We start from the raw sequence: 21,482 nt of genomic DNA, 5'->3' as shown, positions 1-21,482 counted from the left end.
TCAAATGCTAAGATGCCCATAAAGAATCAGATGATAATGTAAAATATACATTAACGATAAAGTATTTTAATTTTGACATCATTCAAAATACATCTAACAAAAGTTATATTCACAAATATATTATTTTATCATTAAAAAATGTCTTGTTTGGTTGTAGAACTATTTTGGCTAGATCGAAACAGTTGCCTTAAGTTGAGGCTAAGGGACAAAGTGCGAGCATGTGGGTCCAACTCTTCCTTCTAACACCAATAGATCAACCTTAAATCCACGTCACTGAGACTATGAAGTACTATTCACTTTGGATGAGAGAACTTTAACGACTTGTCTTTTGAAAAAAATGCTCGGTGAATTTAAATGGAAGAATCATGTATATAAGTTACTTTTGGGACAATTTTGAGCTGCCCAAAACACAAGCTATATCATGACAATTCAATGTGAAACGAACATAAAACAAAAAATAAATATAATAAAATTTACATGAGTATATAATGTGTACACAGATAGAAAGTTGCAACATTATGAGCCAAATAATATTGGCAATAAGTCAAATAACATAAAATAAAAGAACCTCATGTTCATGGCATCCATTTTTATTTACTTTTTAATTAATTTAATAAAAAAAAAGAAAAACAGGTTGATCATTATTATAATAATTGATCAATCTTGGACTTGATAGGCAACATGGTTTGCTCATTTTCTGATCCAGAAGACATGAGCTGCTCAAGATTTCTCAAACGATCTCTAATTTCAGGAATCCTCATATGAATATCAGCAACCTCTTGTTCTTTCTGAGCCAATGTTACCAACTCCGATTCCAGTTTTTCTCTCAACGATTCCATTTCGCGATCATAATTAGCCTTTTCGATCTCCATATCCTGATGTTGTCTAATAAGTTCAACATTTTCAGCAATTTCATCTAGCGTGTTACGCAACCATGCGACACGAAGATGAGCAGATTCAATATCCTTGACAATGTCCAACAATTCATTCACTTTGGACTTAGTTAATGAATCAGAAGAAGATTGTAATTCTCGTACCACAAAACATACACATTCCATGTAATACGAACGCATAACAACCGATTCTAAATCACAGCTTGCGCCTATATCACCATACTTATCAAGTATTGTTTGTAGAATGGAACCAAAACTTTCTTTGACATTGTATTTTCCGATTTGAATACGCGATTCAGATATCACACTATCCGTCTCTCCGTCACTACTCGTATCTACTTCTTTGTCGTTGTTGCGAGGAACGGGAGTGTCAGAGAAACTAAAATCTTTTGAACCAGTTTCAACAGAATAAGTAGTAATTGGAACAATTTCATCAGAAGCAGCAACTTTGTCCTCAGTAACACTATCCTTAACTTGTTCTTTAGGCTGTAAAAGAGAAACACATAGTTCAAATATATGATTTTTTTAGTGTCCAAGACTTAAAAAAGCTGTTTAAAGAGCATGAGGTAAAAGAGACAGTACCATAACATGTGGAATGTGTAATTGAGCAGAAATTGGTCCAGAAGAAGGAATGATCTCATCCTCTTTTGACTCTATCTTAATGTTCTCAGAGTGATGTGGTTTTGTTGATGAAACATTGGAGAGATTATTATTGATTGTCCCATTTTTCCTTGGAAGAATAGGGGGTTCTGGCTTAGAACCTATCTTCTTCCTAGGATCAATCTTGGAATGAGGAGTAGCACCTGCAATCCATATTGTCAAAGAACCAAGTTATTTTTCTCCATAATATGTATTAAACAAACTCCAAAAACTTCTGATAGAATTCACAAGTGTAAACCATCAATATGCATCTGACCTACTTTACTTACTATAAAATTTATCGGTTACTATAAAATTTATTGGTCTTTTCTCTACATACTCAAACCATCTAAATTTATTTTTCACCGTACTTCTTGATGAAAGACGTGTCAATGTCTTACGTGTCAGTCAGTCATAGTCACAGATAAACATCAATACATATGATTACAATTTAAAATGATCTATCTAAAATTAAATAGATTGGATCATAAGAATGATGAGAAATCTTGATTTAATCAATTGTCGAAAAACACGGATTATAGCGAAATTGAATAACCTAAATATAAAGAGGAGGATTTAACCTGAGTTGGATGATGATTTGTTGCAATTGGCATCACAGGTATGATAAGGATTAGAAGCTTTAGGACAACCAGGATAAGTTCGTCTTTCTCCATTAATTACCTTTTTGCCCAAATCACCATCTGTAAAACTTCGCCCATAACTTGAACTGGTTTTTCTATTAGACTGTGCTTTGTTGTTTCCCTTTGTTTTTTGAAAACAAGCTTGTGTGCATTGATGGTAAGGATTTGAAGCATTTCCACAGTTACTACTGTTAGCAGACATCACCTAAACATGATAATTATGTGTTCAATCAAATAAATAATCCAGATAAAATTAAGCAATAAAATGAAATAATTAAAAGCAATTAACTCACATCCATAGGAATTAGGATAATTGTTATTACTATTATCAACAAGAATGAAAAGTGAGAATTGAGAAAGATTGAAAAGGATGAAGCGTGCATTTATTGGACAGTGGTGGTGGCGGGTCTCACATTGGAACGTTGACGAATGGAATTTCTACGGTGACCATTTGACAAGTTTAGACTTTTGAATAAACTTAACCATTTTCAATTATTTTGCATGAATCATCATGGTATACGTATACTATGTCAAATGTCAAACTTCTTTTCTTCTAGAGACTCGTCTGATGATTTTTTTAATAGGTGGATATTTCATACAAATGGGTACTACTAGAAATCATTAAACCAAAATAACAATAGAAGCAACCAACATGAGTTTGATCTCATGCAGTGTGAACAATATTTAAACTTCGTAATCTTGGTCATCACTCATTGTTGGTAGCAAGGTATAATCTTGGTTCTATTTTACTAGATGAGAATTCAAGTATGAAAGAGAGATGAGAATGAATCTCATAAAAAAGAGAGATAGCAAGATCTTCTTGAATTGATTTTTTTTTTTTTGGAAATTGTTAATATTTTAATTGGAATTGAAAAAGTTATTTAAATTTCATGTTATTATTATTAGAGAAAAAGATTAAATATGTTTTTAGTCCTCATAAATATGTCATATTTCACTTTTATTTTTTTAAAGAATTTTTTTTTAAAGAATTGTGTTCCTAAAATTTTTCATATATATTTTTGGATCCTCCTCCTAAAATCGTCGTTTATTTCGTTCCTAAGTATAATAGCGTCTCTAAAACCGTCGTTAATTTTGTCACTAAGTTGTAAAAATCGTCGCTAAGTTATAGAAGAGATCAAATGTGTGGATGGGAAATTTTAGGAGGATACCTCTTGAAGAAATTTTTTGAAGGATTAAAATAAAATAAATATATTTATGAGGATCAAAAACATATTTAACCCTTAGAAAAAATAAGTGTGTCTGTGTATTAATTAAAAGAAATCCTTAGTCTCACATTGCTTACATTAAAAAATTTGATTAGTTTACTTCATTATATAAGAAAATCATTTATTTCATTTCAAAATACATCAAAAATTTCTATTGACGGCTTACATCTTCACTCTCATAACTATGCGTCTTTTGAATTATTGAATTGTCAACTTTTTCTCTGGTCAATTAACCATTATTGAATTCTTTTTGGAGAATTATTTGAATTTCTCCTTGTTTGAGAAATGATTACACCTGATCTTTATTGACGCAGTCGAAAATATTATGGAATAGCAAGCGCTTTACCTTGAATGATAACACAAGATTGCAAGCGCAAAACTTGTCAGATAAATGCTGAAATCCACCGTATAAATGAACTATTGAATTTTATTATATTAAAGGTATAACATTGCCAGTCATACCCAAAGGTGTTTAAATACATAAAAAGAAACCTTATTGGATTTTTAATTCAAAACAGAAATAAAATAGAAAAATAAATCCTAATGAACTTTTAATCCAAAAAAAGAAATAAAATTGAAAATCGCAGAAAATATTAAAATTGTTATTAATGACATAATTGTGCATGCCGTGTATTCCATATTGAATTTTCATTCATTATGTTCTATAAATATGAATCATATTGTATTCAAAAGATACACTGATAATGAGAATAATATGGGGCGCCAATAGGCATGGCGCCTTAGTCCCCTGTTTTTTGTTTTTTTTTTCTATTTTAGTTTTTTTTAATTATATTTTTTTTATAATATTTTTTGTTTATTATATTTAAAATTTATTATTTAATACATAATAAATAAAAATAAAAATAAAATAACTTCATTAAATATATAATAATTGATTACATTAGAAAGACCAAAACCCTAATGACCCGCCCGATTATAACGTCCCCCGGTTCCACATCCCGGTGCGTTAGGTTGTCTCCGAGGTCTCCCACGATTTTCTTGAGGTGTTTGTGGTCTTTGGGTGCTGACCTGATCGAGCGATGGCTGGTTGGAAGGTCCGGCAGAAGTTCCGGTGGTATTTGACAGATGTGTCATCATTTGCTCCCAATATCCGGAGGGGTTGTGGCCAACGGCGCTTCCGTAATGGAGTTTGGTGCCCATGTCATCGTAGTTAGGGCGTTGGGGTTGGGTGAATTGGGGACGGTATAGTTGCCCAAATTGGGCCATTGAGTCGTTTTGAAAACGAAGCAATGGTTCTTGGGGCGTACTATAGTTAAACAGTGGTTGGGTGTTAAATGGTGGGGGGCTACGATGACGTGACCCATATGAATCATCTGTGCTATAGACGGTTGTGGTTGCGGGGTTTGGTTCTTGGTTTTGTGTTTGGGTGGATGGTATGAATGGATTGCGACGTTGGATGGTTCGTTGTTGGGTGGTTGGCATGAACGGGTTGTGATGTTGGGTGTGTGGTTGTTTTGTGTATGTGGTCGGTTGATGTTGTGTGGTTGGTTGTTGGGTTTGGGTGGGTTCACATTGGTGTTGGGTGGTGAATTGATGTGGGACATACAATGACGAAGCAAGTTGGCGCGGATCCATCAAATACCGCGGCTCAGATACGAATTGCTAAGTTGTTACAGACCTAAACCATGCCATATATTGTTGAGTCGGTCTTGCACCTTGGATGACTGGTTCGTTCAGGATGTGTTGTCGTTGATTCCTCCATTGACGACACATGTCTTTTGCAAAGTCTCTCCAGTCAGAATATGTTGGTGTAAGCCCTAGAGGCAAATACTTTTGGTATTTGTATCGAATTATTTATTAATAATAAAAGGCTTTTTCTTTATTACGTTTGTTTAATAAAGTCCCTAGAATATCTGGTCTGTTTAATGTATCAAGTATGACTTAATCATGAGATCACATTAAACATAAGGACACTATTCTTAAAGTATCCGTAGTCGAGCTTTATTGTGAAGTGGGATGACATTAAAGCATTAAGACTATTATGTATATAGACTGATGATCACATCTCATGGATCATGGATAAGGAGTTATCAAGTCTTAAACATAGGTATGAATATTAAGAGTAATATTTATACCGGATTGACCCGCTATGAGAATACTATATAGAAAGTTATGCAAAGTGTCATAAGTTATTCTCATGGTGATAATGGTGTATACCACTCTTCGACCTGAAACCACTATGGACCCTAGATGTAGAGTCGAGTGCTTTATTGCTGATTAAACGTTGTCCGTAACTGGATAACCATAAAGACAGTTAATGGGTACTCCACGAAGCATGCTGAAGGACATGAGTGACCTAGATGGAATTTGCCCATCCTGCATAACAGGATAAATGTCTATGGGCCCAATATTGAACTGGACAAGGATGACACGGTCTATGCCTTGTATTCAATATAGACATAAAGGCAAAAGGATAATTATACACATAAGTATTATCACAGAAGGAATTGTCAGATCACATGACATTTTCGTGTCTTGGGTAGCAGTGATGTGTTGCTAGATACCGCTCACTGTTTATTATGTTAAATACATGATTTAATATAATTTCCAATGCCGCGAAAACCTACAGGGTCACACACAAAGGACGGATTGATGAGAGATAGAGTAACTAAGGAACACCGTAAGGTACGGTGCCCTTAAGTGAATTGTAGAACATCGTAAAGGTACGGTGTACTTAAGTAGAATACGAAATATGGTAGGGTACCATGAGCTTAAGTGATTTTGGGCATATTATAAGATATGGGCCAAAATACACTTAAGTGGGCTTTTTAGCTTGAAGCCCACACAAGTGGTTCTATAAATAGAACCCTTGTGCAGAAGCATTGAGAGCGGTTGCATTATTTTCGTTTTCTCTCTCTCTCTCTCTCTCTCTCTCTCTCTCTCTCTCACTCACTCAAAGCCTTCATTCGTACCAGCTAGCACTGAGATTGAAGGAATCCGTTCGTGTGGACTGAGTAGAGACGTTGTCATCGTTCAACGTTCGCGATCGCTCCGTGGATCTGCATCAAAGGTTTTGATCGTCACAAGAGATCTGCACGAAAGGTTTCAATCGTCACAAGAGGTAAATATTCTATCACTGATCATGACCATTCGTAAGGATCTCTAAAGGAGAAAATTTTAATTTCCGCTGCGTTTTGGATCGCAATTCTCCTTCAGTGGTATCAGAGCCACTTACGAAACCATGACTCGGATAACTGTTTATTTTCTGTATTAATATGATTAAAAGACAGAATGAATCAATTAATTAAACAAGTAATTAAATTTGGCATCATGAGTGTACGAGTTGGATGATTGATGTTGACTATGCTTCGGAACCGACATTAGTATGGTGAAGTAGCGATACATCGATCGTCCATAGGTTACGCAATTGAGACCGATCAACTTATATATGATATAAGTAATCCTAATGCAAAGTACGGTATATGTGATATATTGTTTCTGTTTCGTTTATTCAAACACTAAATGGTTGTTTTCCTTTGAGCGATCAATGGTCATTTGCTTCGGAATCCGACATTAGTATGGTGAAGCAATGACCTGTTGATCAATCATACTGAATCAACAATCGAGGTGTGTTTGACGGTCTGAAATTGGTGCATTAGGGTTAATGACGGCGCAAGGGTTGTGCCGTCAAGGAGTTGTTAATTGAGGGCTTGTTGGAACACGTCTGCTGACTGTTTCAAAGCGCTGGTTTTTGGTCGCGTGACGATCGCCATGGACTTGTGACGATCGTAACAAGCTGGACGTGACGGTCGTCACGTGCTTTGTGACGGTCGTCACATTCACAGATCCATAATTCTAGGCGTTTTTGTTTTTGGCCGCGTGACGTTCGTCATGGGCCTGTGACGGTCGTGACATGCTTGTGACGGTCGTCACACTCACAGAATCAGAATTCTCGGGGTTTCTGTTTTGTGACTGCGCAAGAGTTGTGTTAATGCAAAACAATGTCCATTTCAAATGAATTGTTCATTAAAAGGAATTAAAAACTAATAATAATAATAATAATAATAATAATAATAATAATAATAATGGAATTAAAATTAAAGGAATTAAAAATTAATTTGGTTTTAATTAATTAAAGGAATTAAAAATTAATAATAATAATAATAATGTGTTTATCATTATTGCCTTATGGTGATCAGTTATGGCCTTAGTCTTCCTTCATTTTGTTTTGGGTTTTTAAATACGACCTGCGTGTCGTGCCTCTCCTTTTAATCTCTTAATGTAACTTCTTTTCTCATCTCAATCCCTCGTATGTAAAACGAGTTTCTTCTGTAATGTAATGTTATGAAGAAAGAGAAGAAGACAATGTTATGAAGAAAGAAAAGATTTCAATATCAAAGGAGGACAACCTTGAAGATCAAAGGAGGACAGCCTTGAAGATCTTGCTTGGAGAAACTTAGATCGTTATTAGGTTAGCTTAGGTTCTCTAATTGGCTTGGGAGAACAATTGCGCTAGGGGGCATAACTGTTCCATTATGTATGTTGATGCATGTGTATGTATGTTGATGCATGTGAATATATGTTGATGCATGTGAGAGACGATTTATATGATAAATAAGCCGGTGAGATCATAATGATTACAATTCCCTCAAATTAAATATTAAGTTTATGCTTTCCAAGTTTTAGCACTCATCAAGACTAGTATCGGATAATGTAGGTTTCGCCTACGCGAGGTACATGTTCTATATTAGTAAGGTGCGATGGGATAATTGTAATATCCAACTGCTAAGACAATGGGTCAAACTTAACTAAACAAATTATAATAATATTATATATATGTTATGCTTTCCAAGTTTTAGCACTCATCAAAACTAGTATCGGATAATGTAGGTTTCGCCTACGCGAGGTGCATGTTCTATATTAGTAAGGTGCGATAGGATAATTGTAATATCCAATTGCTAAGACAATGGGTCAAACTTAACTAAACAAATTATAATAATATTATATATATGTTTGCTTTCCAAGTTTTAGCACTCATCAAGACTAGTATCGAATAATGTAGGTTTCGCCTACGCGAGGTGCATGTTCTATATTAGTAAGGTGCGATGGGATAATTGTAATATCCAACTGCTAAAACGACGGGTCAAACTTAATATGTTTAGAAGCAAGAGTTGGGAATGATCCATATGATGGATTGGAATAAGGAGTTATTCACCCAACTGAAATTTTCGAGAGTTGTATGAGATACAATTGGAAGGAGTTCCTACCTAAATAACCTAGTTTTGTGTAATCCGCCTACGCGGACTTAGAACGAAGTGAAATATGGATCTCGACCCACTAGAAAATCTTCCAACGGGATTTTCCGAATCAAATGATGAGGGTCATTTGTTTTGAGTAAAATAGTGGGAGCATGTTTAATTAAAGGCCTAATTAAATATGTTAATGATACTTATATTTTCATTAATCTCAAAACACCTCTAACAAACATTTTGTGATCAATCCTTGACAAAGATAAATTGTCTGGGACAAATTTTCTAGATTGACACCGAAACCTGAGGATTGTCCTCAAACATAATAGAAAGCTGTATGTCTTGGAGACACCTGTTCCTGAAGAGGAACCTCCTAGTTCTGCACCTAAGGCAGAAAGAGATGCTTATAAGAAGCATGTCGATGATGTCAATGAAACTGCTTGTCTCATGCTGGATGTCATGAACTCAGAGTTGCAAAAGCAACATGAGAACATGACAGCGTTCGATATGATCGAACACTTGAAGATGCTCTATCAAGAGCAAGCAAGGCATGAAAGGTTTGAAGTTTCAAAAGCCCTTTTTTTTTCAAGGCAAGTTAGATGAGGGAGCCCCTGTAGGTCCCCATGTGCTCAAGATGATTGGGTATGTGGAAAACCTTGAAAGGTTGGGTTTTCCCCTCGGAAATAAACTTGCGACTGATTTGATCTTGCAATCGTTGCCAGATGGATTCAGTCAATTTGTCCTAAATTTCAATATGAATGACATGGACAAATCGCTTCCTGAACTGCTAGGCATGTTGAGAACAGCTGAGCAGAATCTGAAGACAAAAGGGAAGTCCATTCTGATGATCGGAAATGGAAAGAGACAGAACAAAAGGCCCACCAAGCAGGGTGATAAAGGGAAGGGCAAGGAAGTTGCCAAACCCAGACCCACTGTTGCTGCTTTGAAGCCTAGTGGAGGCATAGCAAAAGCAGACACCTGCTTCCATTGAGGTAAGACCGGACACTGGAAGAGAAACTGCCAAAAGTACTTGGAAGATGATAAAATCTCCATTCACAGGAAAAGGTGAAAGAGCTAATGATCTTTTGGCCCTCATATATACTGATGTATGTGGACCATTGCACATACCAGCCAGAGGAGGTTTTCAGTACTTCATCACATTCACTGATGATTTCAGTAGATATGGTTATGTGTATTTAATGAAACACAAATCAGAGTCCTTTGAAAAGTTCAAGGAATTCAAGAATGAAGTACAAAACTAACTAGGTAAGAATATTAAAACTCTTCGATCAGATCAAGGTGGTGAGTATTTAAGCCTAGAGTTTGATGACCATCTGAAAGAGTGTGGGATCCTATCCCAACTTACTCCTCCTGGAACACCCCAATGGAATGGTGTATCTGAGAGAAGAAATCGAACCCTGTTAGACATGGTCCGATCCATGATGAGTCACGCCAATCTTCCAAACTCCTTTTGGGGACATGCACTATTGACATCAGCTTACACACTAAACCGTGTTCCATCCAAAAAGGTTGAAAAGACACCATATGAGATATGGAGTGGTAAGAAACCACATATGTCTTACATAAAGATTTGGGGTTGCGAGGTTTATGTGAAACGACAAATTTCAACTAAGCTTGAGCCCAAATCTGACAAATGCTTATTTGTGGGGTATCCTAAAGAAATAAGAGGGTATTACTTCTACAATCCTTCTGAGGGCAAAGTGTTTGTCGCTCGAACTGGAGTTTTCCTAGAAAAGGATTTTATTTCCAAAGGAACCAGTGGTAGGAAAGTAGAGCTTGAAGAAATTCAAGAATCACAAAGCATAGATACACATATGGAGGAATTAGAGCAGGAAACACAAGAAGTTGTGGAAGAGCAACCTGCTCAAGTAGAACAAGACCAGCGTAGGTCAAGCAGGATGCGTCAACTACCTGAGAGATATGGATATCTCATAACTGATCAAGGTGATGTATTACTCATGGATCAAGATGAGCCTGTGACCTACCAAGAGGCCATAACTGGTCCCGAGTCTGAGAAGTGGCTAGAAGCCATGAAATTTGAAATGGATTCCATGTACACAAACCAAGTTTGGACCTTGGTAGAGCCTCCTGTAGGAGTTAACCCTATAGGATGCAAGCGGGTCTTCAAAAAGAAGACTGACATGGATGGTAAGGTACATACCTATAAGGCAAGACTGGTTGCAAAAGGATATAAACAAATTCATGGGATTGACTATGATGAAACCTTTTCACCAGTTGCAATGCTTAAGTCTGTTCGGATTTTACTTGCTATCGCTGCATATCATGATTATGAAATATGGCAGATGGATGTCAAAACTGCTTTCCTTAATGGAAATCTTCTTGAGGATATGTACATGACACAGCCTGAAGGATTTGACATACCAGAGGAAGCCCAAAAGATATGTAAGTTACAAAGATCAATCTATGGATTGAAGCAAGCTTCCAGAAGCTGGAATCTTCGTTTTGATGAAACAGTAAAACAATATGGATTCATCAAGAACGAAGATGAGCCTTGTGTCTACAAGAAGGTTAGTGGGAGCATGATCGTTTTCCTAGTATTATATGTAGATGACATATTACTCATTGGAAACGATATCCCTACCCTACAATAAGTAAAGTCTTGGTTGGGGAAATGCTTTTCTATGAAGGACCTAGGTGAAGCAACCTATATATTAGGAATCAGAATCTATAGAGATAGATCACAAAAACTGCTTGGCCTAAGTCAGAGTACATACATAGACAAAGTGTTGAGACGCTTTAATATGCATGATTCCAAGAAAGGATTCATACCTATGCAACATGGCCTGTGTCTATCAAAAACACAATCCCCTTTAACTAAGGAAGAAAGGGATCGCATGAATAAGACTCCGTATGCATCTACAATAGGATCTATCATGTATGCCATGTTATGTACTCGACCAGATGTCTCGTATGCTTTAAGTGCAACGAGTAGGTACCAATCTGATCCTAGTGATGCTCACTGGGTAGCTGTCAAGAATATCCTTAAGTATTTAAGAAGGACTAAGGACTCATTCTTGATATATGGAGGTCAGGAAGAGTTGGTTGTAATTGGATACACCGATGCTAGCTTCCAGACAGATAAGGATGACTTTAGATCGCAATCTGGTTATGTGTTTTGCTTAAACGGTGGCGATGTGAGCTGGAAAAGTTCAAAGCAAGATACAGTTGTTGATTCTACAACCGAGGCCGAGTATATTGCTGCCTCAAGTGCAGCAAAGGAAGCTGTTTGGATGAAAAAGTTCATTAGTGAACTTGGCATAGTTCCTAGCATTGTGGATCCCATTGGTCTCTACTGTGATAACAATGGTGCTATCGCACAAGCCAAGGAGCCTAGATCTCACCAACGATCCAAACACATACTTAGGCGTTATCATCTCATTCGAGAGATAATAGATAGAGGAGATGTGAAAATATGCAGAGTACATACACTTGACAATATTGTTGACCCACTGACAAAGCCTCTTGCGCAGCAGAAGCATGATGGCCATACTAGATCTATGGGTATTAAGGGTATGCCTGATTGGCTCTAGTGCTAGTGGGAGATTGTTGGTGTAAGCCCTAGAGGCCAATACTTTTGGTATTTGTATCGAATTATTTATTAATAATAAAAGGCTTTTTCTTTATTACGTTTGTTTAATAAAGTCCCTAGAATAGCTGGTCTTTTTAATGTATCAAGTATGACTTAATCATGAGATCACATTAAACATAAGGACACTATTCTTAAAGTATCCGTAGTCGAGCTTTATTGTGAAGTGGGATGACATTAAAGCATTAAGACTATTATGTATATAGACTGATGATCACATCTCATGGATCATGGATAAGAAGTTATCAAGTCTTAAACATAGGTATGAATATTAAGAGTAATATTTATACCGGATTGACCCGCTATGAGAATACTATATAGAAAGTTATGCAAAGTGTCATAAGTTATTCTCATGGTGATAATGGTGTATACCACTCTTCGACCTGAAACCACTATGGACCCTAGATGTAGAGTCGAGTGCTTTATTGCTGATTAAACGTTGTCCGTAACTGGATAACCATAAAGACAGTTAATGGGTACTCCACGAAGCATGCTGAGGGACATGAGTGACCTAGATGGAATTTGCCCATCCTGCATAACAGGATAAATGTCTATGGGCCCAATATTGAACTGGACAAGGATGACACAGTCTATGCCTTGTATTCAATATAGACATAAGGGCAAAAGGGTAATTATACACATAAGTATTATCATAAAAGGAATTGTCAGATCACATGACATTTTCGTGTCTTGGGTAGCAGTGATGTGTTGCTAGATACCGCTCACTGTTTATTATGTTAAATACATGATTTAATATAATTTCCAATGCCACGAAAACCTACAGGGTCACACACAAAGGACGGATTGATGAGAGATAGAGTAACTAAGGAACACCGTAAGGTACGGTGCCCTTAAGTGAATTGTAGAACATCGTAAAGGTACGGTGTACTTAAGTAGAATACGAAATATGGTAGGGTACCATGAGCTTAAGTGATTTTGGGCATATTATAAGATATGGGCCAAAATACACTTAAGTGGGCTTTTTAGCTTGAAGCCCACACAAGTGGTTCTATAAATAGAACCCTTGTGCAGAAGCATTGAGAGCGGTTGCATTATTTTCGTTTTCTCTCTCTCTCTCTCTCTCTCTCTCTCTCTCTCTCTCTCTCTCTCTCTCTCTCACTCACTCAAAGCCTTCATTCGTACCAGCTAGCACTGAGATTGAAGGAATCCGTTCGTGTGGACTGAGTAGAGACGTTGTCATCGTTCAACGTTCGTGATCGCTCCGTGGATCTGCATCAAAGGTTTTGATCGTCACAAGAGATCTGCACGAAAGGTTTCAATCATCACAAGAGGTAAATATTCTATCACTGATCATGACCATTCGTAAGGATCTCTAAAGGAGAAAATTTTAATTTCCGCTGCGTTTTGGATCGCAATTCTCCTTCAGAATAATCCCACTGTGCATCGACCCTTTTTTGATGCCAATTCCCCAAACACGTGGGAGATTCTGGAATATGTTGTAGCATTCCGAACTGCAGTTTGACCCGGCCACTTTGGTGCATTTCAACTGTAGTGAATTGGATAATCGGTGTCTTCGCTGTCCAAACTGCAACATCGTTATGGTTCACATCATGATCTAGACCCAGATATGGCCTCCAAACAAACTGGAAAAAAAATACCAAATCGTTAGATGGAAAATAATTTGAGAAGTATTTTTAGATTAACTATAGTTTGGTAGGAGTATTACATCATCATGTCCAATGTGATCCAATAGATTTCGATAGACTACAATAGTGTGTTTCGGACACCTATTGTAGTTCATTCCCCTTACTGACCACCTAAGATAATAAAAAGAAGTGAAAAATATTATTTACTGTTAATTTAAATAATAGATATAATTAACTAAATGGTGAATGGTAAAGTGCTAGACTTACTTGGTTGCAAAGGGGAACACGAATGGACGCTCATTTTCTGGGGCGAGCGAAGGCATCCTAGACCACCCCCAAGCTTGAAGCAAATAAGCACATGAAAAAAAGTACATGTATTCTTTTTTGCAGTTCTACACATTGCACTATATAGATGGGCCAACACAGCTGAACCCCAACTATAAGTGTTTACCTTATTGATGTTGCATAATAAAGGTAAATACATATATTCACAGAATCACCTGTACTTTCTGGAAACAAAAAGTTACCAAATAAAATCATAATATAACACCGAGCTTTTATTATTTTCTCATACTCGGTTGAATCTTCGGACAATACTAAACTGGCATAATATTGTTGAAGGTATTTTAAATTTATACATTGCCCCCTTGCTTGACTGGATGTGTCTCCCTCAGTTTCGTCGTCTAACAAAGGGGCACCCAGTAATTCATTGCATATATTGTTGTCTTAGTTAACTTTCCTATTCACTGCCTTTCCATCTATACGAATACCCAACAACATGTACACGTCCTCAAGTGTGACGGTACACTCACCAATCGGAAGGTGAAATGTGTGGGTCTCGGGTCTCCACCTCTCCAACAAAGCCAGGATGAACTTGTAGTCCACCGAGTACGAAACAATGTTTAGTAGATTTCCAAATCCACATCCTCTAATATATGGTTCTATTAAAGGATCGTGGGGCACATATTCATGTACACGGCATCTAAACCGCTTCGGATCCTAATAACAAAAAAAAACGAAAATACAATTAGAAGAAGAAATACATTCTCAAGAAATATGTATTAGATGTAATCCAGAAATAGAAACTAAAAAGAAAGAGATTTCAAAGGTATAACACAAAGAACATATGTATTACAAGTAATCCAGAAATAGTAACTAAAAGAGAGAGATAACATACAAATGCAGAGATATTCTCGATTGTGCCTCTGTGTTCATCGCCCATAGTTAACAAAGACATGATTCGATTTTGCAAAGCTTAAGTTTGTTAGATGAAAGAAATATGGTAGAAGGAAAGAGTGTGATGAAGATGATTTGATATTGTTAATATGGTAGACTATTTATATATGAATAAGTGAGTAGGTTTAGAAACCATAAAGAGTGTGATTGGTTGCATGTGGTGGCAAGAAGAGACAAGTGAATGACAAAAGTAGCATGGAAGGAATCTAGTAGGCGCATGTGAAGAAATCACATGCAAGAGGAAGAGGAGCCATTACCTTTGGCGCCTACATGTGACTTTTCACATGCAAGGAAGAGGCGCCCTTCCTCTTGGCGCCTTTGTGTAAGGCATTTGGAAGGGGCGCCCTTCCTAGTGGCGCCTATGTTAAATTTTGTGAAGAGGCGCCCAACCCTTTGGCGCCTATGTTACTTTATGGTGCCAAGGGAATGGGCGCCTATGTTTACTTTATGTTTAATCTTAGGGCACATTAGGGCACAGAGAACTCAGAGATTCTTTGATTCCCTGGGTATTGAGTATTCTTTTCACTCTTCCCTCTGTGTATTCTTTTCAGTCTTTCCTCTGTGTGCTAGATTCCTTCAACTGCATGTATTCTTTTCACTCTTTTCTCTGCGTGCAAGTATAGTCAACTCTGTACAGACAATTATGAATTTATTAATGCATTGGTCAACTATTTATGTTGTGCGGTTGAACAAGATTTACAAATCATTCAGTTTCAATTCCATTCAACACAATGTCTTCCACACAACAATATATGATCAGTGCACATGTTGAAGGTGAAATATTTGATCATCAGTTGTTCGGTTTTTGTTTTCGAGACACACAGGTGACTCGTTTTACAATAAATCGGCGATCAAATTTTTCACACCTAAAACAAAGAATAGAAAAGAAGTTGCAGCGCAATAATGTCGGTCAGATCATCTATAAAAATCCAGTTTGTTTTGGCGATAATCCGTCTTTAAAGGTGAGTACAATAATCTCGCATATTAGGGAAGAGTACAACTACACACCATCATATAGGAAGGCATGGATAGCTAGAACAAAAGTTGTTGAAAAAGTGTTTGGCAATTGGGAGGAATCTTACAAACAACTTCCAAAATACATGTTCGCTCTAAAACACTATGCTCCCGGTACAATTTTCAAGATGGAAACATTGCCCGCATATACACCAGGTGGTACGTGTGCTGTTGGAAATAGAATATTTCACCGTCTATTTTGGGCGTATCAACCGTGTATCACAGGTTTTTCTTTCTGTAAACCAATTATACAAATTGATGGTACATGGTTGTATGGAAAATACAAAGGAACGTTACTGATGGCAGTGGCACAAGATGGGAACAACAATATTTTTCTGATCGCCTTTGCCTTAGTTGAAGGGGAGACTGCTGAGGGATGGAGTTTTTTCCTAAGAAATCTCCGATTGCACGTAGCACCTCAACCTAACTTGTGTTTGATCTCTGATAGACACCCTTCAATCATCAGTGCATATAATAACATTGACAATGGCTGGCAAAATCCTCATTCGACGCATGTGTTTTGTATTAGACATATTACTCAGAATTTCATGGGAGAAATCAAAGATAAGACGTTGCGTAAGAAGGTTGTCAATGCAGGTTACGCATTGACAGAACCTTCTTTCAAACACTACCGCGAGGAAATAAGATTGTCGAACGAAGATGTGGTTCGGTGGATCGATAGTATTCCGTTGGAGAAGTGGACTAGGGCATACGACGGCGGACAACGTTGGGGCCACATGACAACAAATCTTGTGGAATCAATGAACTCTGTCTTTAAAGGAATTCGTAACCTACCAATAACCGCTTTGGTGCAAGCTACATATTTCAGGCTAGGGGCGTTGTTTGAAACCAGACGCTCAAAATGGAGTTCCGTGTTGCAATCTGGACAGTTGTTCAGTGATGCTTCAATGAAATTCATCATACATGAAGCTGCCAAAGCAAACACACACGTGGTTACGGTATTTGACCGAACAAAAGGTTGGTTTAGTGTTGCCGAGTCCATGGATCACAATGAGGGCATGCCAATGGGACAGTACATAGTTGAATTATATAGAGGTTGGTGTGACTGCAGAAGGTTCCAAGCCTTCCGTACCCCCTGCTCCCATGTCATAGCGGCGTGCTCAAAGGTTCGAAGAGATCCATCCTACTTGCTATCTGAACTTTACAAAGTCTCCAGTCTTTCAAATGTTTATAAAATTAGTTTTTCAGTAGTGGCAAAAGAGGATTATTGGTCAGAATATCAAGGGGACATCGTCTGGCACAACGAAGTTATGCGAAGGAAGAAAAAGGGTCGCCTTAACAGCACCCGAATTCGAACCGAAATGGATACGGTGAACAAAATGGTTAGACTATGTAGTTCATGCCGTCAACCAGGTCAAAATCGTAATAACTATCCTAGTGTTGGAACGAGCACAACCAGATAAATTCAGATGTACCTCTATTGCTATATATGGAAACTTAAATTTATTTCAAAGTACCTCTGTTGCAATATATGGAAAATTAATTTTACTTCATAGTAGACGGCTGTGACGAAAAGACAGTTGTTCATAAAAAATAACACAAACAATTAAAACAACTAGAATACAAAAACTATGCGACTACAACCATCAAAACAATTTTGAACATGTACTGCATCATCCTACGAGCGTCTTGGTCGGTCTTAATATCCACCCATTCACGCACTTCTCCGTTTTGGTTGAACGTGGACACAAGCCATTGTATTCTTCTAATCCGTTCACCCTCTCCAATTTCTCCCTCTAACCAACTATACAACGTCCGATTAAGACGTTCAAACGTATCTATGTTCCAAAGTCGAACCTGTATCGGAGCCGCAACGGCAGAAAATATTACATCAGCATTTCGTTTCTGAATGTATGTAGACATTGTTAAAACAAAGAAAATTAAAATTGATGGTTGGACTAGACTAGGAGATGAATTTGAGTGAAAATAATTGTATGCAAGGTGATGGTATTTATAGAGGCGAAAGATAAATCCGACAATACACATAGGCGCCACAAAAAGTGGCACCTATCACACACACACACACACACACACAAAGGCGCCATGCCTACTGGCGCCCCCCTTAGGAGGGAGCCTAAGGCGCCATGCCTATTGGCGCCTCCTTTAGGAGGCCCAACCAGGCGCCAATTGCATTGGCTCTTCCTTTAGGAGCCCAATGCATTGGCGCCAATACCTCTGGCGCCTGCCCTTAAATTTTAAGGGGTGCGCCAACTCCCCCGGCGCATCCTCTCCCAAACATGGTTATTTTGGAAAATTTTCTGAAAACTTGGTTATTTTCGTATTTAATTTGAAAAACATGGTTATTTTAAAAAAAAAATCGAATAATACAATACACTCTCTTCTTCTATTTTCTATCTTTGTTTTGTTTATTTTCATAATACGATATCAGCACGAAACTCTAACTATTGGTTCTTTGTTTATTCATTTTTTTTACATTCCTCATTTTGAATCATGAGATTATATTATATCTTATTGAATAATCAAATATTCTTGAAGGATTACAAAATAATGAGTATGTTTCATAATTCTTGAAGAACTTATCAAACATCCTAAAAAGATCATTTTTCAATCCTAAAAATGTTATAGATATAAAAAGATTATTATATAATTCTTGAAGAACTTATCAAGATAAAAAAGACAGAAAAAAATAATAACTTTTATATAGTTTCTGAAAAACTTATCAAATAGAAATATTGTTAAATAGTTCCTTTGTAATATCTGCAAGCAAGGCATATCATATTAAATAAATGCCAACAATATACCAATTCGCTTCCTAAGGTAATATTTAAAACTAAAAGCACAAATGTGTGTGACATTAATCATTAACAATGTCACCATTAAAAGGAATATCTTCAACATCACAATAGATGTGGCAAAATTAGTACGATTGATTATGCAGGAAGGAGAGAGGTGACCATTTCATGACTCATATTTAATGAGATTTGGCTAGGGGTGTACGCGGGTTGAGTTGGATCGGGTTTGGCCTAACTCGTTACCCAACCGTTTCAAACTTCAATGGGTTGGATTCATCATCCAACCCGCAATTTCATTGTCAAAACTGACCCGAACCGACCCGTTCATTAATGAGTTGGGTTCACTGTTTGTGTTTCAAATGAAAAAAAATATTTTTTATGTTTCTTTTTGTCGGTTTTATAAAAATGTAACACAACTCAATACAATCTTACTCATTTATAACACTCAAATTCAATGAAACACATCATATAATATCTAATAAAATTCATCAATACGACATACCACTTTATAATAATATAAAATTCAACAAGATGCGTTATTTCCATAAAATACATAAGTTGAAAATGATATAAAAGAAAATAAGAAACAATATTAATCTTAAAATTACGTAAAATTGTTGGTCTAATAGTATTATTGATGGAGAATAATTTTTTTTGGAAAAATTATGGTTATTACTGAGATATTAATTTTATAGTGTTATTTAAAATAATAAAAAATTACTAAAGTCACATCAATGGGTTGGGTCAACGGATCCGCGGGTTGCAAAACTCAAACTCGATACCTTAACCAAAACTATACGAGTTGTCATGGGTTGGATTGGGTATACCCGTAAATGAATAAGTTTGAGTAATTTATGGGTTGAATTGAGTTGGGTCAACGGGTTCGTGGGTCGATCCGCACCCATGAACACCCCTAGATTTGGCGTATCCTTCATTTAAGAAACTGATCACTTGTAATGTTGAAAACTGTTGTTTATTTCAATGCTTCAAAGTGCTTATGGGTGACTAAATATTAAACTCCGTCAACATTGATCTCCATCAACCCTGATATCAATGATGTTTACATCAACCCTGATATCAATGATGTTTACTTCATCATTTATCATCATAAATTCAAATGTCGCACATTCGTGAAGTCACATTTTAGTATGAAATAAAAATCGATCATGCAATTCAATCATTAAAATATTTCAAAAAATAATGTATGCATTAAAAATAATTCATCATAAATAATAATTAACAAAAATAAAATAAAAATAGGCAACACATATTTAACTTTGAAGGTTTTTTTAACATAGATTTATTAAATCTTTTATTTGTTCAAAAAGTGGTTCATCTGTGTTTGGTTCCAACATTTCCATCCCATGAAAACCTTCTCTTAAGTATTCTACAACATTAACCCCTTTACTTCTCAACATCTCCACAAACTCAAGTTGACGATCAATCAAAGGGTCTCCATAACAACCCATGAAAAGGATCTTCCATCTTAATCGTTTGATTTCATTAAAACATTTATCATCTCCTTCATCCATAATCATCGGATTACTAAACTTATGATCCCTGTATGCCCCCTCGGGCAATGCAAATTCCCACATTAGATCATTCGCCTTCAAAGGCAAAACTCGATCATTTTCAAATTTCAACTCCGAATTTGTCCTTTGGGATCCACCAAAAAAAGGTTGGTGCAATATCAACCCTTTGATCTTCAATTGGTCAAAGTTATACTCATCAACGATTGCAGCACATTGTAAACCTGTATGGTACGCAATGTTCCCTCCCGCACTAGATCCCATAAGATAACAATTAGACACATCACAAAATTGGCGAACCCATTCCTCATTTCTCAACCAATGTAATGCCTCAACTGCATCATCATAGGCAGCGGGGAGACGTGATTCCGGGGCCAGACGATAATCCACGGAGGCTACTACAATGTTAACTTTTTCAGCTAATTTGAAGCAAAAGTCATGGTTGACCGTTGAAGAAGCCCTGAAAAATACAAAACCCCCTCCATGATAGTAAACGATTATAGGCAATTTCTTAGAATTGTGAAGTGTTTTTTGAGGTAGAAACAAACGTATCGAAGTTTTGTTAATAGGGTTAATAGGTACATCTTTGGATAGAATAATGTTATCCGGATCTTGTGTGGGTTCAGTGTTTGGTATTTGCATGAGCCTTGTAACACTACCGTCATGATGTATGATAATTGGTTGGCTCTCTAAAGGATCAATGGTTGAATTTGAATCTAATGATGAACCTTCTTTTGAATCATGCTTAGACATGGTGGTTTGTTAGAGTCTATTGAATTAAGATTTATTGACAATACAAACTAATTTTAGTATAAAAAATTTATAAAAAAAATTAGTAAAAAATATAACATTAATTGTTTATTAACATAATAATTAACTAACAGTTTTGTATTCAATTATAAAAAAATGTTTAATGTTATTTTTTTTTACTCATTAATGATATTTAATAAAGAAAAACTGAAAGATCAAATGTTTGTTACTAGGATTAAGAAAAAAAACGTGAAAAGAACTTATATTAGTTACAATTTATAATTTGTTTTGATTGGTTATTAAGTAACAAGAATGTTTAACCGTAAATCGGAGTA

At 36.4% G+C, this 21,482-nt stretch overlaps 2 protein-coding genes across 2 annotated transcripts; both read right to left on the bottom strand.

The window, feature by feature from the left end:
- Positions 1-435: 435 nt before the first annotated feature.
- LOC127086458 (uncharacterized) lies at positions 436-2,634 on the bottom strand. The gene is made up of 4 exons (XM_051027221.1): positions 2,467-2,634; positions 2,114-2,378; positions 1,476-1,696; positions 436-1,379 (listed from the first exon to the last, which is right to left on the bottom strand). The coding sequence occupies exons 1-4, from the start codon at positions 2,554-2,556 to the stop codon at positions 645-647; spliced, it is 1,311 nt and encodes a 436-aa protein (XP_050883178.1). The 5' UTR covers positions 2,557-2,634; the 3' UTR covers positions 436-644.
- A 17,523-nt stretch (positions 2,635-20,157) lies between these two features.
- On the bottom strand, positions 20,158-21,150 carry LOC127087423 (carboxylesterase 1-like). The gene has a single exon (XM_051028314.1). The coding sequence runs from the start codon at positions 21,148-21,150 to the stop codon at positions 20,158-20,160; it is 993 nt and encodes a 330-aa protein (XP_050884271.1).
- Between the last annotated feature and the right edge of the window lie 332 nt (positions 21,151-21,482).

Source organism: Lathyrus oleraceus, chromosome 5 (genome assembly GCF_024323335.1).
Source record: "Lathyrus oleraceus cultivar Zhongwan6 chromosome 5, CAAS_Psat_ZW6_1.0, whole genome shotgun sequence".
NCBI lineage: Eukaryota > Viridiplantae > Streptophyta > Magnoliopsida > Fabales > Fabaceae > Lathyrus > Lathyrus oleraceus.
This window is presented reverse-complemented; position numbering and strand designations above follow the sequence as displayed.

Coding starts and splice junctions, on each gene's coding strand:
- LOC127086458 (XM_051027221.1), bottom strand. CDS start 2,556: ATGCACGCTTCATCCTTTTCAATCTTTCTCAATTCTCACTTTTCATTC. Junction 2,379..2,466: donor TTATCCTAATTCCTATGGAT/GTGAGTTAATTG, acceptor TATCATGTTTAG/GTGATGTCTGCTAACAGTAG. Junction 1,380..1,475: donor TACACATTCCACATGTTATG/GTACTGTCTCTT, acceptor TCTCTTTTACAG/CCTAAAGAACAAGTTAAGGA.
- LOC127087423 (XM_051028314.1), bottom strand. CDS start 21,150: ATGTCTAAGCATGATTCAAAAGAAGGTTCATCATTAGATTCAAATTCA.